General features: G+C 36.8%; 1 protein-coding gene across 3 annotated transcripts in view; it reads left to right on the top strand.

Moving 5' to 3' along the window:
• LOC103062694 (serine/threonine-protein kinase TNNI3K) overlaps positions 1–13966 on the top strand; it is a 234248-nt gene that overhangs the window by 74979 nt on the left and 145303 nt on the right. For all 3 annotated transcript variants that reach the window (XM_088154191.1, XM_088154189.1, XM_088154188.1), the window contains 2 exons: positions 3020–3118; positions 4288–4426. In XM_088154191.1, the coding sequence (XP_088010317.1) occupies positions 3020–3118; positions 4288–4426 (238 nt within the window). The remainder of the gene's footprint in view (positions 1–3019; positions 3119–4287; positions 4427–13966) is intronic.

Below are 13966 nucleotides of genomic sequence, written 5' to 3'. Positions count from 1 at the left end.
GGAGATACAGTCTGCTTGTATAAGTAAATAGAGTGCAAGAGTAGGCAATCTGATGCCCTTCAGATGTTTGGGCTGCAAAAGCCATAATCTTTTGCTATTGGCTGAGGGCCATACTGGTTAGGGCTCATGGGAACTGAAGCTCAAACATCTGGAGGACACCAGGTTGCCTATTATTACTATAAGAGTTGTAGTTTGAGAAACATAGTCTCTCAATAATTAAATATCCAAGAACTTAAATCCTGCTAACATTTTGTGTGCCTAAACATGTGGAGTCAGTGGAGTATGCCATCTTAATGGAGGCGTGAAGTAGATGGGGTTTTGTTTGTTCATTAATGAAAAAAAGATCTGCCAGCAGAACAGGCCCTTCATACTCACTGACCATATTCTAAATTTGGTCTGGAAGGTTGGGAATTCTCTAGAGAAGATCTAAGGTAGGTGGCAGGGTACAGGATGCTAGAAGGAAAAGGCAAAGAGGGTTCTTGTTGCATGATCATTAGCTTGCATTATTAGCCCAGAGCAATCAGAGACACTGAGATCCCAGGACAGTGGAAGTCAATGTTGCTGATAGGACTGACAAGCTATAGAATGTGTATGAGCGAATGAATTAAGCCCCAGGTACTGAACAGAAGAATAAAGAATAGATTTGTGGGACAATAACAATATCAGAAGGGTTTTTAACTCTTATGTATAATTTTATCTTTCAGACATGATGAAAATATGAATCTATGGGGGCCAGGGGTCTTTAGGAATCGGATTTTACAATTTAATGTTAGTTGATTTTACAACTATGTTCTTGTTGTATATAATCACTATCATTTTATTCCAAAAAAAGGGGAAAGTTAACACTTAGTACTTGGCTATCTTCACATGTCATTGCATAACAAATATATTCTGCTTAGTTCATCTTGCAAATAGAAGCTCTTTCTAAGCTTTGTAGAGAAAACTTCTGAACTGTATCCTCTGCATCCTCCGATACCTTAATTGCATCACAAATATCTTTACGGCCTTCTTAATTGCATGTTTACTCTTATTTGTTTTTGGTACCATTTTACAGTATGGATCTTATAGTTGAAAAAATAATTGGGGTTGTGTGTGTGTGTGTGTGTGTGTGTATGTATAACTAATTTTTAAATATTGTCTTAAAATTAAGATTTGTGTTTGGCTGTCTTGCTATGTTTGTTCACTAATTGTTGAAAGGAATTTTGATATTGCTGAGGAAGCTCACTTCAGGTTTGTTTCACTAACAAAGATTCGCAAATACCTCTGCTCCTTTGCCTCATCCCTTTAAATTATAACCATATTTATGGATATATCAACCAGAGCTTCCAAGAAGCTTTCTTCATTTGTAGATGAAACCTACAATATTATCCTGTAATGGAAAAAGCCATACAAAGCCTATTACATTCAAGCAAATCACTTAATCCCTTGGCAGAGGATACCCTGATATTCTGAAACCTTCAAATCAAGTAATACAGGCAATACCTTGTTCATCCTAAACCCACTGCCTACCCCAATAGTTTCAAATTCATATAAGCCTGTGGCTAGAAGGTAGTTCTTACCAAGCATTTCATGACTGAGAAAGGAGCAGCGTTAGCGATTCTGTGAGTTCTCAGCTAAACTACGCAACTTGGAATAACCTTATAAAGAGAAGTATATACATAAAATTGCAATGTGAAACCAAATGAATTTGTTGGAAAGGCAAGTCTTCTTCAGGTGATACATGACTATAGAATCTAACATGTGAGGAGAATTGAATGGCTTCACTTTCTCCAAGTCATTCTGGTGATGGTACTGAATTGCTGATCACCACAAGCCCAGCAAGGTTGTCTGCAGTGGAAAGTGTTTGTATATATAAGAAAGATTCCATGTGAGTTGAAAACCTGAAAGTATCAATTTTCAGCTCAAGTAGTTCTAGCTCAAATATTTGAGAAGGCATCTTACTGAAGACAAGTGTGCAGTTCTGATGGATGACACTTGTTTGCTGATGTCATAGCAGAAGCATCTCCTGATAAGGACATAAAGTAGTTTCCAACCTCCACATGATCAGCTCTACATGATCAGCTATTGGGGTTATGTGAAGGTTTGAAGGAATGCTTTGCTTCAACAAAGATTCAAACAAAGCAACCTCTGAAAGCTACTTTGTGAAACAACATGGTCTCCTCACTTTTGAGAGTGAGACAAAGAGAAGCAACCATATTGGTTCACTTTGTTTTGCTTCTGAGCCCTCTGAGTTTTATCTTGTTAAGCTCATGCTATGGGACAAGGCTGAGAAGAGTCTTCCTCTTCAGATGGCCAAAGTACTTCCAGGCTGGGAAGGACTGTGATGTGCAGTGAAGGTGAGCAGACTGGGACCTCCTTTGGTGCATGCCATGAATCTGAAGTTATTTCAATTAAACTTACTTAACTGCAGTTGAAGACTTTGCTATGCCAAGTTTGATCATAAATGGGGAATTTTATTTACAGTGTTTCAAAAAGATGTAGGATCAAACCACTTGTCTTGGAGTACAGGAATTAGAGTTCTTGAAGCCCACATTATATTCTATTTTATGTACAATCCAGTGAACATTCTGAACATTTAAGTTGATGTGAAATTAATGGACCTATTTAAAACTAGTGTTTTATGAGTTGCACTGGCAGTTGGTTATAAAATATTCTTCATCTTTCAGTATAAGAAGTATGTTACTTTTCAGCAAATATTCCAGAAAAGTCTCATTTATACCTTGTTTTTTATCATTTTTAACAAGCAATGATGCATAGTTTAGCACTATCCTGAGTGAATATTGGCCTTCTCAATGAATGTGAGAATGCAAGATAAAGATCCCTCTGTGCTTTAAGAAACTTATAAAAACTTTCCTCTTAAGCTAAAAAAAAAATGTATTTACTGTATGGTGTGATACAGAACATTCATTTAACACACACTCACACATGCACACATATACAGCATTCCAAAAGTAACATTACACAAACACAATTATTTAGTTATTCTAACTAAAGTATTTCCCTTTCCATTTCCTCCTAGGCTGTTGATATACTTCTACAACATGGTGCTTATGTTAATGTTCAAGATGCAGTTTTTTTCACCCCTTTACACATTGCAGCATATTATGGTCATGAACAGGTATCGCAAAAGTTGTCACTGTTTGGTCGTAGATGGGGACTTTTACGTGCAGCGTGTTTAAGAAAGTGACATGGCCATGGGTTTACCCCACACATGCATTTGAAATAAATTTCATTTGAAATAAGCAATTTCAACCTTTCTTGCAATAGCTCAAGAGATGCTGGGACCCAGGCCCTGAAGTTCTGAGATTGGATCCCACTCATAACTCCTAAAATGCTGTCACAAATGGCTGCTTAGAATAATCTTGTTCTCTCAGTCAGTAGGTGGGCACCCTACCCCTTGCTTCCATTGTTATGGAGTCCTAATCAATAGTGCCATTCAGAACAATAGAGCGTGGATAGTAAGTGAGGGCCACTGCTCATTGTTCTTGCTGCTGATGATGTTTGACTCTCTGTGATATGCATTCATGCTAGAAGAAGAATATGGTATTTAATAACACCCAGGAACCTTGGGATCTTGCTTGACTATACAGACAAGTTCTTTAGGCACTGTATATTTCCTGTGGTGCTGAAATGCTACCTAGATAAAAACAGAGAACCATCCAGAAGTAATCTGAAAAGTGAAACCTACAAAACAGGCAGCTGAAAAGAATCTAATCATGCATTCAGTTACAGTAACGGTATGTGCAATGTTTGCTTTTCTGGAATGCTTCTCTTTGTGATTTATATAATTCAACTCATCCAGTTACATTAGAAAGATCTTTATGTGTAGGACTTTGAGGCTGATTTACTTTGTTTTGGTATAAGTTGCTTTGGAACAAATAGTCACAGTTGGTGAAATTATGCTAAAATGCATATGGTGCTTTTATGATAAGAGTTTTGGCTTTAGAATGTAAAGTATAGCTAATTTCTGGGCAGTTGATTTTATTTTACTATTTAGATCAGTAAGTAAACTAATAAGCTGTTGCCAGCTCTTACTGTGTCATTTTTTTTAAAGGAATGGGGACTCCACCTGTATTAAATAGTCTGCCAACATGCAATTTCATTATAAGTCAAGACTACCAATCTTGATTCTCATGATAACTGTTAAATGCAGTATAACATCGTTTTGATGTTACAAGAAAGAACAGTCCCTAATACTAAGGCATGTAATAATACATTTTCTTTTGATTTCATAGAAAATGTAAATATAGCTTTCAAATGCCATGCTGACTTATAAAATATTGTCAGGTAACCCGACTCTTGTTGAAATTTGGTGCTGATGTGAACGTGAGTGGAGAAGTTGGAGACAGGCCTCTTCACTTAGCTTCAGCCAAAGGATTTCTCAATATTGCAAAGCTTTTGATGGAGGAGGGCAGCAAAGCAGATGGTAAGTTATTAGAAATATAATATTGATGTTGTGTTTTAGAGATCTCCAATTCATAATATATCTGATTTCTTAAATCTATATGTGAATTGCAATAGTTCTATTCACTACAGTTTCTGGCCATATACTTCCTTCCTGTGGTTCTTTTCTTTCTAACTTGTCTTGATATTCTTCTACTCTTCTTCTTTTGACTTTCTGATGAGATTGTTGCATTAGCTTCTACAGTATATGCTTTGTTCTCTCTGCAAACTGAGCCACTGAGGTAACAGCAAAAAAGGTTTAGACCAGACTAGGGCCACTGTATCTGAGCTTCAAAGATTCAGAGAAGCATAATATGCAGCAGAGTTAGATTAATCTGTTCCTCTTTGCTGCTGTCTGGTGCTTTTCTGGATTTTGGCAAGCCAGAAATCTTAGCCTTATATCAAACCAACTCAGCCAATGCCAGTCCATGATCTTTTTCAGTGACACCAGGACTACATCACCATCATCAAACCGCCTGACCTCTACAAAATTCCTTGGGATATTAAATATTTGGGATTGAATTATTCTGCTTTGTTGACTTATTTTTACACAATAATGGTATCTTATTTGTAAAGCACCATTAATGTAAACTGTAAAGTAACCAGAGACAGAAGAGGAAACAAGCAGGTACTCAAAAATTCTAAATTGCAATCTAAATGTCACCAATGGTAGACAATGCATTAGAGGACAAGAAGAAAAATAAGCAGGATAAACATAGTCAAGTGCAGATTCAGTTCAGTAAATAATTTGTTTAGAATATATTTAGGACTACCAGATCTGGGCTGCAAAAATCAATGTTAATATAGAGTTTTGCAGAAAACTCTAACTCATCCTAGATACGATAGCCCAAATACAATATCAGATCAGGCCATTTGTCCATCAGCCCAACGTTGTCTATTTTGGTTGGCAGCTGCTTGGCAGCCTCAAACTAAGTTTGCATCATGTACTATTTAAATCCTTTTTAACTGGGTTGACCAGGAATCTTCTGTAAAGAAAACATAAGCTGTATCTCTGAACTATACTACTATCACTTCTCTGGGGAGGCCAAAAGTCTGAAGGAGTCTGGTAGCACCTTTTCAGATGAATATATTTTATTAAAAGGCATAACCTGTTGTGAACTACAGCCCACTTTGTCAGATGCATGCAGTGGCTCAACTGATGTTGGATTTAAATTGGGGTGAAGTGGAAGGAAAAAGCAGGGAGGGAGCTTTAATGGTGTCTCTGGGGAAGGTGCATTAAAGATTATTTAACCAAAGGCTTCCCAGAAAAGCTGACTTTTCAGAGAAGTTTTGAAGAAAAAGAGAAGAGTGGCCACAAATAGCCACTCTTTGCGACCTCTTTCTTGCGAGGTAGTTCTAGACACAAAAGGATTACTGGAGAATTGGTAGCAATCTTTAACAAGGAAGATGGTGGAGCTGATCTCTATGACCACCATTCTGCTATTGTAGTGGGGGGTTTTTTGCAGAAAGAAAGGGCATGGTGTTCATTTAGGAGTTTCACTCTTTCTGTCTGGTATCTTGCACCTCTTTCCATAGCAAACAGACCTTGATTAGATGCATTTGCCTCTAGAATGGAGATGCAGCATCCGTTTTTGCTGCTTCAGTGCTGTCTCTGCAGCTGCTGAAAAGACAGCATCTGCGCTGGTGTCTTTAAAAAAAACAAACCCAATACTTTTACTCTTCAACCACTTGCTTAATAGAGAATTTCATCACTTACATAGCTAGTCAGTCTGTGACTCCATCTTCGGTAACTGCCCTTTTTATATTAAATATGCTGATTCAGGAAAGATTCCTGTGGGACCAACATCCATGTAATTTTCTTGGCAACAGTACAAAAATGGTTTCCCATTGCTTTCTTCCAGACATATTTAACTTTTCAGTGTAGCCTGCAACCATGGAATGTTGCCAAGGTCTCTCAGCCAAGTACTAACCAAGCCTGACCCTACTCAGATATTTTCTTAAAAGACTTCTCCAGTTTTTCCCAGACCACCCTGAAGCTTTGGTCTTCCCATTCTTCTGCTCCTTGTTTTTGTAGTATCATTCTGCCGTGTCAGATTGGAACTCACAGTGGTATATTCTCTTCCTACTCAATAGTACTGTCGGTATGAATTTAACATATTCTCTGTGAGTTCTGAATATATTACATATCTCCTACTCCTTCATTAAAAACTGTAGGAGCAGCATGACTCAGATTTGTAAGTAATTCTTTTTTCAACCAAGAGTCCTTGATATTTAAAGCTTGATGTGTGTGCACTGAACCAGTATAATTATAATACCAGGAGATGGGGGAAGAATAGAAGAAGAGAAGATATGTTCACCCACCATACCAGGTTAAAAAAAAAAGGTCTTGTTACCAGTTTGTTAGTGTATTCCTAAAGAGAAGAAATCAGGACATTTTTACAGATGATATATTTTAAAAGAAAAGAGGGAGAATGAAGCAAGGAAGCTAGAAGATGAAAATGTTGTATTCTCAAAGCATCATATCTAACACTTCAGATCTCCATGGCAACTGAGGACAAAATTGCAAGCTTTAAATGAAGAAAAATAATTTATTATTTACAATTAGCCTTTGAAATTCACACACACATTGCTTCAGTACTTTGACCTACCTGGTATAACATGTGTTGACTGGTCAGCCATTTAAGGCCAACCTTTCAGATCCAGAAAACCAAGAAATAGGACCAAATGCTATTGAAGCAGGACAAAAAGGTCCAAATGTTGCCAAATGGGACTAAACATTTGCACAATGAAAAGCGGTGTCAAGGGTTTCCTTCTCTTTTTCCTCTTGGGAAAAAATCATAAGGATTTTGTCACAAACACCTTGGCCACCCATTTTTAAACAACGGTTGGGAATTTTAACTAAAAATTATTCTAGCAACAGTGCTTAAGAGTCTGACTGTGAGAAAGAAGGAAGGATGCTTAGGAGGGGATATGTTAGGGGCCTATGACTTCTATCTTCATCTGGTCCAGATTGCAGTGGTGTGGGCAGTGAAGGGCATGCCTCAGTATGCCCATGTAACACTTCTGCTTTGCAAGCTGCATTGGTTGTCAGTTTGCGTCTGGGTACAATTCGAGGTGCTGGTCACTACCTATAAAGTCCTACATGGCATAAGGCCTGGTTACTTGAGGGACCGCCTGTCTCCCAAAGTATCTGCCCAGCTGATCTGATATGGCAGGATTAGCACACTCCAAGTTCCTTCAATTAAACAATGCCATCTATTGGGACCCCAGAGGTATGCCGTCTCTGTAGGAGTGCCTACCCTCTGGAATGAGATTCCCCTGAGATTCAAATGGTCCCCACCCTACTGGTATATCGAAGGCTCCTGAAGACTGGCTCTTTGCCTAGGCCTTTGGCAAGTGTGATTGAATCCCCTTTTCTTTGTTCCCATCCTGGTTCTTTATTTCTGCCATCTTTGCTTTTTTTTTTTTTTTTGCTTTGTGTGTTTTCTTGTTTTAAATGTTTTTAACAATTTGTAAACCACTCAGAATCACTAGGAGTTGGGTGGCATATAAATTTAATCAATCATCATCATCACCACCACCATCATCTTTGCTGGGCCCTAGTTCTTAATTTCTGTCCCATTCATCCTGGTTTAAATTAGATGTGGCAGAATGTCTAAATGGAAGGAATTATTTTTTCAGCTGCTTTCTAAATCTTCAGCAGTGAACCCAAAAAGAAGAAACGACAGAGATTTGGGCATGAAAAATATTTCTACTGACAAAGATTTAGTAAATTACTGAAATACGGTTTAGATGCTTGCATGATTGTGGACTGCTTTTCTTTTTCAAATGGGTGAAAGTTGATTTCTTCTCTCCAACAGAGTCACAGGACTCTTCAAAGTAACCATTATTGCGTGTATACTTTGGGGGAAGGTGGGTTGAGTAGACAAAAGAATCTATTTCTAATTCATGTCACTTTTACATATATTGCTTTTACCAACCTGTTCCATTCCATTAATTTGTGTCTCACGTTAAAATTTACATTTAATTTCATATTTTAGATGCATTTTCAAAAATCCTGAGCGAAGAAAAACAATATCAGATATTCATAAATTATACAAACCACTAGATAAGTTTGTATAGGCACACATTCCTATATGCACATTAACCCAGAAGATACAGATCTGATTGAGTTTTATTAGAATTTTTAAAGTCTTAATTTCTCAATAGAATATTGCTTGCAAATTTGAATCTAGCCAATGCAGAAGAATGTTTTAACACTAGTTTTTCAAATGTGCTTGTTGAATGATTAAAGCAAAAGATGTCTGAATGGATGATGCTCAATTATCATAGTGTCCTCAATCTCCAAAGAGAATAGTGACAGCCCAGAGGGTTCTTCACCTTCAACTCTAAAAGAACAGATATATATATAATGCCACCTACCTGTGTAATTTCCAACAATTACTAAACCTCAGCCTGAATGAGGAATAATCCTGGCCTAAGAACTGCACCATCAGAGAAAGACCAGCTCCTTTTTCAGAGTATTCCTTAAGAATCAGGTGAACAATTTCAACTCACTTTCAATTTGCTATATTTACTAAAGAATAAAGCAGAGAGAAATCAGAAGTAGTTAGTTTCAACTGAAATCAAATAAAACTAAACTAAAGCACTGCTAACTAAAGCTTACCAAACTAAATACCTAATTTATCAAGGACCTTAACCTTTGAAAATACTGACAAAGTGATTCACCAAACAGGATTTTAGAGTCCTAGGGCTTCCCTGAGCTTGGTTGTTTTCTTGCAGACATTTCATTACCAGGCTAGGTAACACCTTCAGTGCTAGAAGGGAGTAAAGTTTCCTCTCTGTTTATATACAGTAGCTTGCCCTGTCAGTACTGGAGAGGGTGATGTTTTTTCTTTTGTAGTTATAATCTAAAAACTAATGTTTTTTCTTTGGTAGTATTAATCTAGGAACTACTGTTTTTTCTTTGGTAGTCCTAATCTAGAAGCTACTGTTTTCTCTTTGGTAGTTCTAATCTAGAAACTATTGTTTTTTTTCTTTAGTAGTCCTAATCTAGGACCTACCAAAATAAAAACAACACCCCCACCCCCAACATTGACAGGGCAAGCTACTGTATATAGAGAGCAAACCCTACTCTCTTCTAGCACTGAAGATGTTACCTAGCCAGGTAATGAAACATCTGCAAGAAAACAGCCAATCTCAGAGAACCCCAAGGACTCTACAGTTCAACCCTGAGCTACATATATACTCTTCTATTGGTAAACAGGATTTTCTAAGGGAGATGGGATTGTTTTCAAGGAGGGAAATTCAACTTGACCAATCAGTGGAATGAACTGATTAGGTCACTTGGAGGTAATTCTTATAGCACCTGTTTTATCATAAAGATATATACACATTTCAAAAAGAAAGAAATGTGTATATACACAAAATGCACATTTCAGGTACCTCTTGTTATTTAAACAAACTGTGTTAACATCCATTCAGCGCTGGGGCTGGGGGTGGCTGGGGAGGAAATCAGTTTACTAGATAGCTGTACTCACAGGAAATATAACAGAAATATGTTACATATTTTCAGATAGTAAGCAATATATTACACATTGACAGATACTGTTCTTCAGAGGGGGGGGGTTTAAATATGGCATTTGCTAAAATCCTTATTATTTATTGATTGGTTAGATTGATTGATTGATTGATTGATTGATTGATTGATACATAGACTTATCCCTGCCCATCTCCCCGCAATGGGGGACTCTGGGCAGTTTACATCAAATTAAAACAAATAAATACATAATTAAAATTTATAAAAAGACAAACACATCTACACAAATGGAAAGAAGAGAAAAAAATCCAAGAGGCCAATGGAAGCCACCCTAGGCCTCTAGGGGGCTAGCCAACCCCATTTCTGACAACCTCCCTCCCCGCCCAGGCCAGATGGCAGAGTCAGGTCTTCAAATCCCTCCGAAAGGCCAGGAGTGAGGGGGCCTTTATTTATATCCTACCTTCCAAGAATTCAAGACAGCTTGCTTCACCAGAATGTTAATCCTGTAAGGGTTGAGAAAGAGTCAAACCAGAAGTCACCCAGTGAGTTTCCAGGGTTAAGGTTCAATTTGAACCTGGCCTCCCAAACCTAGCCCAACACCTCCATCATTTGGGTAACTTGATATATGGTGTATATTGTTCAGTTTCCAATTAATTATGGTGAAATATTTATTTTTAAATGTATGTAAAACATCTCTGTGTTTTCCCAATTGATGTAATTATGTACAGCCAGTTATATTATTAAGTATAGCCAGTTCTGATTAGATATATCACTATGATATGATGATTAGCAATATCAGGATGATATATAATCAGTATGAAATTCCTAAGTACAGAGGAAAGATAGTATAAATCAGGGAACATTACTTTGAATTGGTTTTGTTTACCCTTAATGCTATCAACACATAGCAAATTTGGCTATATTTTCTCATCATTCCATAGAAGTCAAACAGAATTCAGCATAATAAAGATATCAAAGCAACAGCATATTGAGTAATAGTTGTTAAGTGAACAAGTAAAGGAAATGTTCAGTAGGTATTTCAGGATCTCAGAAAGTGTTAAACATGCATATGGACATATAGGCACATTCACAATATGTACACATCAATATTTGGAATATATGAATGAACTTCTTTTCTATTATTTTTAAAACCTTGAACGCTTGCACATACTTTTGGTCAGTCCTAATAAAAGTATTGTACAGCTGCGAACTTTGGACCTTATTCCCATGAAATAGTGGCCTTATTTTGCTTCTTAAATTTGCAGTACTGTTAAATTCAGTTTGCCTGTGGTAGTCAGAAGAGGCAAGCCCTTTATCATTTTTTTATCTATGACACATTTGACTGTTCTTACTTGTTACAAGCAGCTGTTTCTTGTAACCCCATATTTTATAAGTGGAGTGCACTATAATGTCACTGTTTAGTTCAATATTGGATTTTGTAAAATCCATTATACAACAGCAGGCTGTCTTATTCATACACAATAGGAACTCTCTCAAGTTAAGGTCAAATGCTGCCAGTGCTGTTTTATGTTTAAAATCTTTACCCATGTGGGGAATCCAATGGTAAATTGAAATGTTTCTGGAAAGATAGTTTTTCTGATACTTCGTGTTTTGCATATCCTCAGGCATATGAGACCTGAATGTTGACACCACCTTCCCAGAGTAGTTTATCCTTGAGGTCATCCTGTCCATGTCAGAAAAGAACTAAGTGAGTCAACATGTTGCCCTCTCATCCTGAGGTTGTACCTGCCTAGATAGCTGATGTACAACACTGACAGGAAAAATAAGATTCATGAGGATTTTTCAATATTTCTGTAAGCCACTCCACATATTCTTATAAAATTGGGATATTTAAACTTTCAGCTCCTGTTCTATTGCACTATATGCAAACTTCATATGCTGTAGAGGAATGTATGTCCATTACTAAGATTGTCCCTTGATCCCCATTCTGGGACTGGCAGACTACACAATGTGTATAGATGTCCATAAAGGAAGTATCTGAGGAAATGGAATATATAACCCTAAGGTTTGTTTGTTTTTTAATATCTCCATGTATAAAGTCTCTGTGGCTAAGTTTGAACAGAACCTGTCTCTCTAATTTCAAATACTATGTCTCCTTTCTACAATCCTACTGAAACTATGAAAGACCTGTTTTGTGTCAGACTTGATATGTCCAACTGACTCTGTTTCTGTTACTTCAGTTTCTGTATATAATGAAATGCAAACTGAGATGCCAGACTTCACTTAATTTTTCCTTCAGCTAGCATTAATATTATCCACTTATATCCACTTACTTGAGAATCTCATCAAATTCAGTGGAAATTACTTCTAAGTAGATATGTATGGGAGTGTATTGTATAGAATCTGTAGAGATCTCTGTAGAAATGTTCCTGCATGCAGGTTGCTAGCAGTTTCAGCTTAATCCATGTTTTCAGACTCTTATAATGCTGAATCTCAGTAGCTGGTGCTATAATTGCAAAGCAGGCACCAAAATTGAATCTCTACGAACCAACTGTTTTAATTTAGGGATACCATATATTCTAATTTATACTATACTACATATTCTAATACTAATACTATATATTATAATTTAGGGGAAACTATATATTCTAGAGTACATCTCATAGATCTCAAAGGTAAATAAATGGGCCTGCTGTTTTCTATACTGGGACCCAATTCATAAACACTGTTGAAGGTTAAAGTCTGTACCTGAAATTTAGTATAGAAGACTCTAAGAAACACCACCAAAGTCACAGAAATAATTTTTTAATTGTGCTTTTGAAGATTCATCAGAAAACATGCCTGATTAGAATAGATAGAATATAGAATGTTTCCCTGCAATACAACTTTCAGGTTATGAAAGTCTGTGATGGTTTTTATCAGATTAAAAAAAAAAAAGATTGGAAGCACAGCTAGGAATGTATAAGTCTATCTTGTCATTGCCACAGAGTTTTACATTTCCATTTTTATGGTCATGAAAATCCATGCTCTATGGAATGTCAGGCAAATCTTTGCTTTTAAGTATTGTAGGCTTAAATGAAATGTGCATTAGAATTCAGACACTATCAGCTTCTTTCAATAGGACATGCATTCAGGCAGACATCCCCATTTCAACCCCCCATTTAGCTTGCATAAGTGCTTGCATATTTAACTACCAATATATTTTTAATAGAAAGTAAATATGATGGAATCAGAGAAATGTGGATTCAAGGTAATTATTCACATGAAGAGAATTCGAACATTCTTATTGGAAACCAATCTATTCAGACTATCACAGCATCTTAATTGCAAGATACAGATCAACCTACATCTCATTAATGTCAGAATACATGTATTCAATCATTGTATCAAATTAAGCATTTTTCATACACAACATTGTGCATGCATTGTGTTCCTTCATATATGCACTTTTAATGTAAATTTTCTCCAGATAGTCATATATGTCTACCCAATATTAAGTCAATAAATATTCTGAGAAATCAGTGACAGTGTAGGAGGTAGAGAAGACATTTTGTTTCCAGGGAATGAGCACACAGAGCAAACAAATAAGGATATGCAGCAGATTAAGCAAGGCAAATTGAATGGAAGATCTCTAATTTTTCCCTCTAAATAGGCAGTAAGTTCTCCCTTTAACTTGACAGCCTGATACAGGAACAAGAAAAATGTTTCTTCTTTCTTTTCAATGGATGTCGTCTACAACAGTGAAGTGAAGATGAATTAACATGACCCTGCAGTCATGATCTGCCATGCTTCTGGCATGTTGTGTGCCTGCCTGAAAACAGTCTGGCATATATTGGCAACAACTGCAAGATTCCACTGATGTTTGAAGAAAATATAAAATGATTAGAGCAACAAATAGCCACACTTCAGCTCCTAAGAGAAAAGAAAGGTTGATTAAACCAAATAAGTATGGGCTTATGGGAAGGAAATCATAGGGAAGTGAATTTAAGGCACATACCAGTAGACAAGAATGACACCCAAAAAAGTGTGTAGAACTGAAGTACTACTGTGACTCAGAAACTA

This window comes from Python bivittatus, unplaced genomic scaffold (assembly GCF_059951505.1).
Source record: "Python bivittatus isolate LINGU-HERP-01145 unplaced genomic scaffold, Pbiv_v1 ctg000700_np1212, whole genome shotgun sequence".
NCBI lineage: Eukaryota > Metazoa > Chordata > Lepidosauria > Squamata > Pythonidae > Python > Python bivittatus.
The sequence above is the reverse complement of the archived record's forward strand: the minus strand, read 5'-3'. Positions and strand labels throughout refer to the sequence as shown.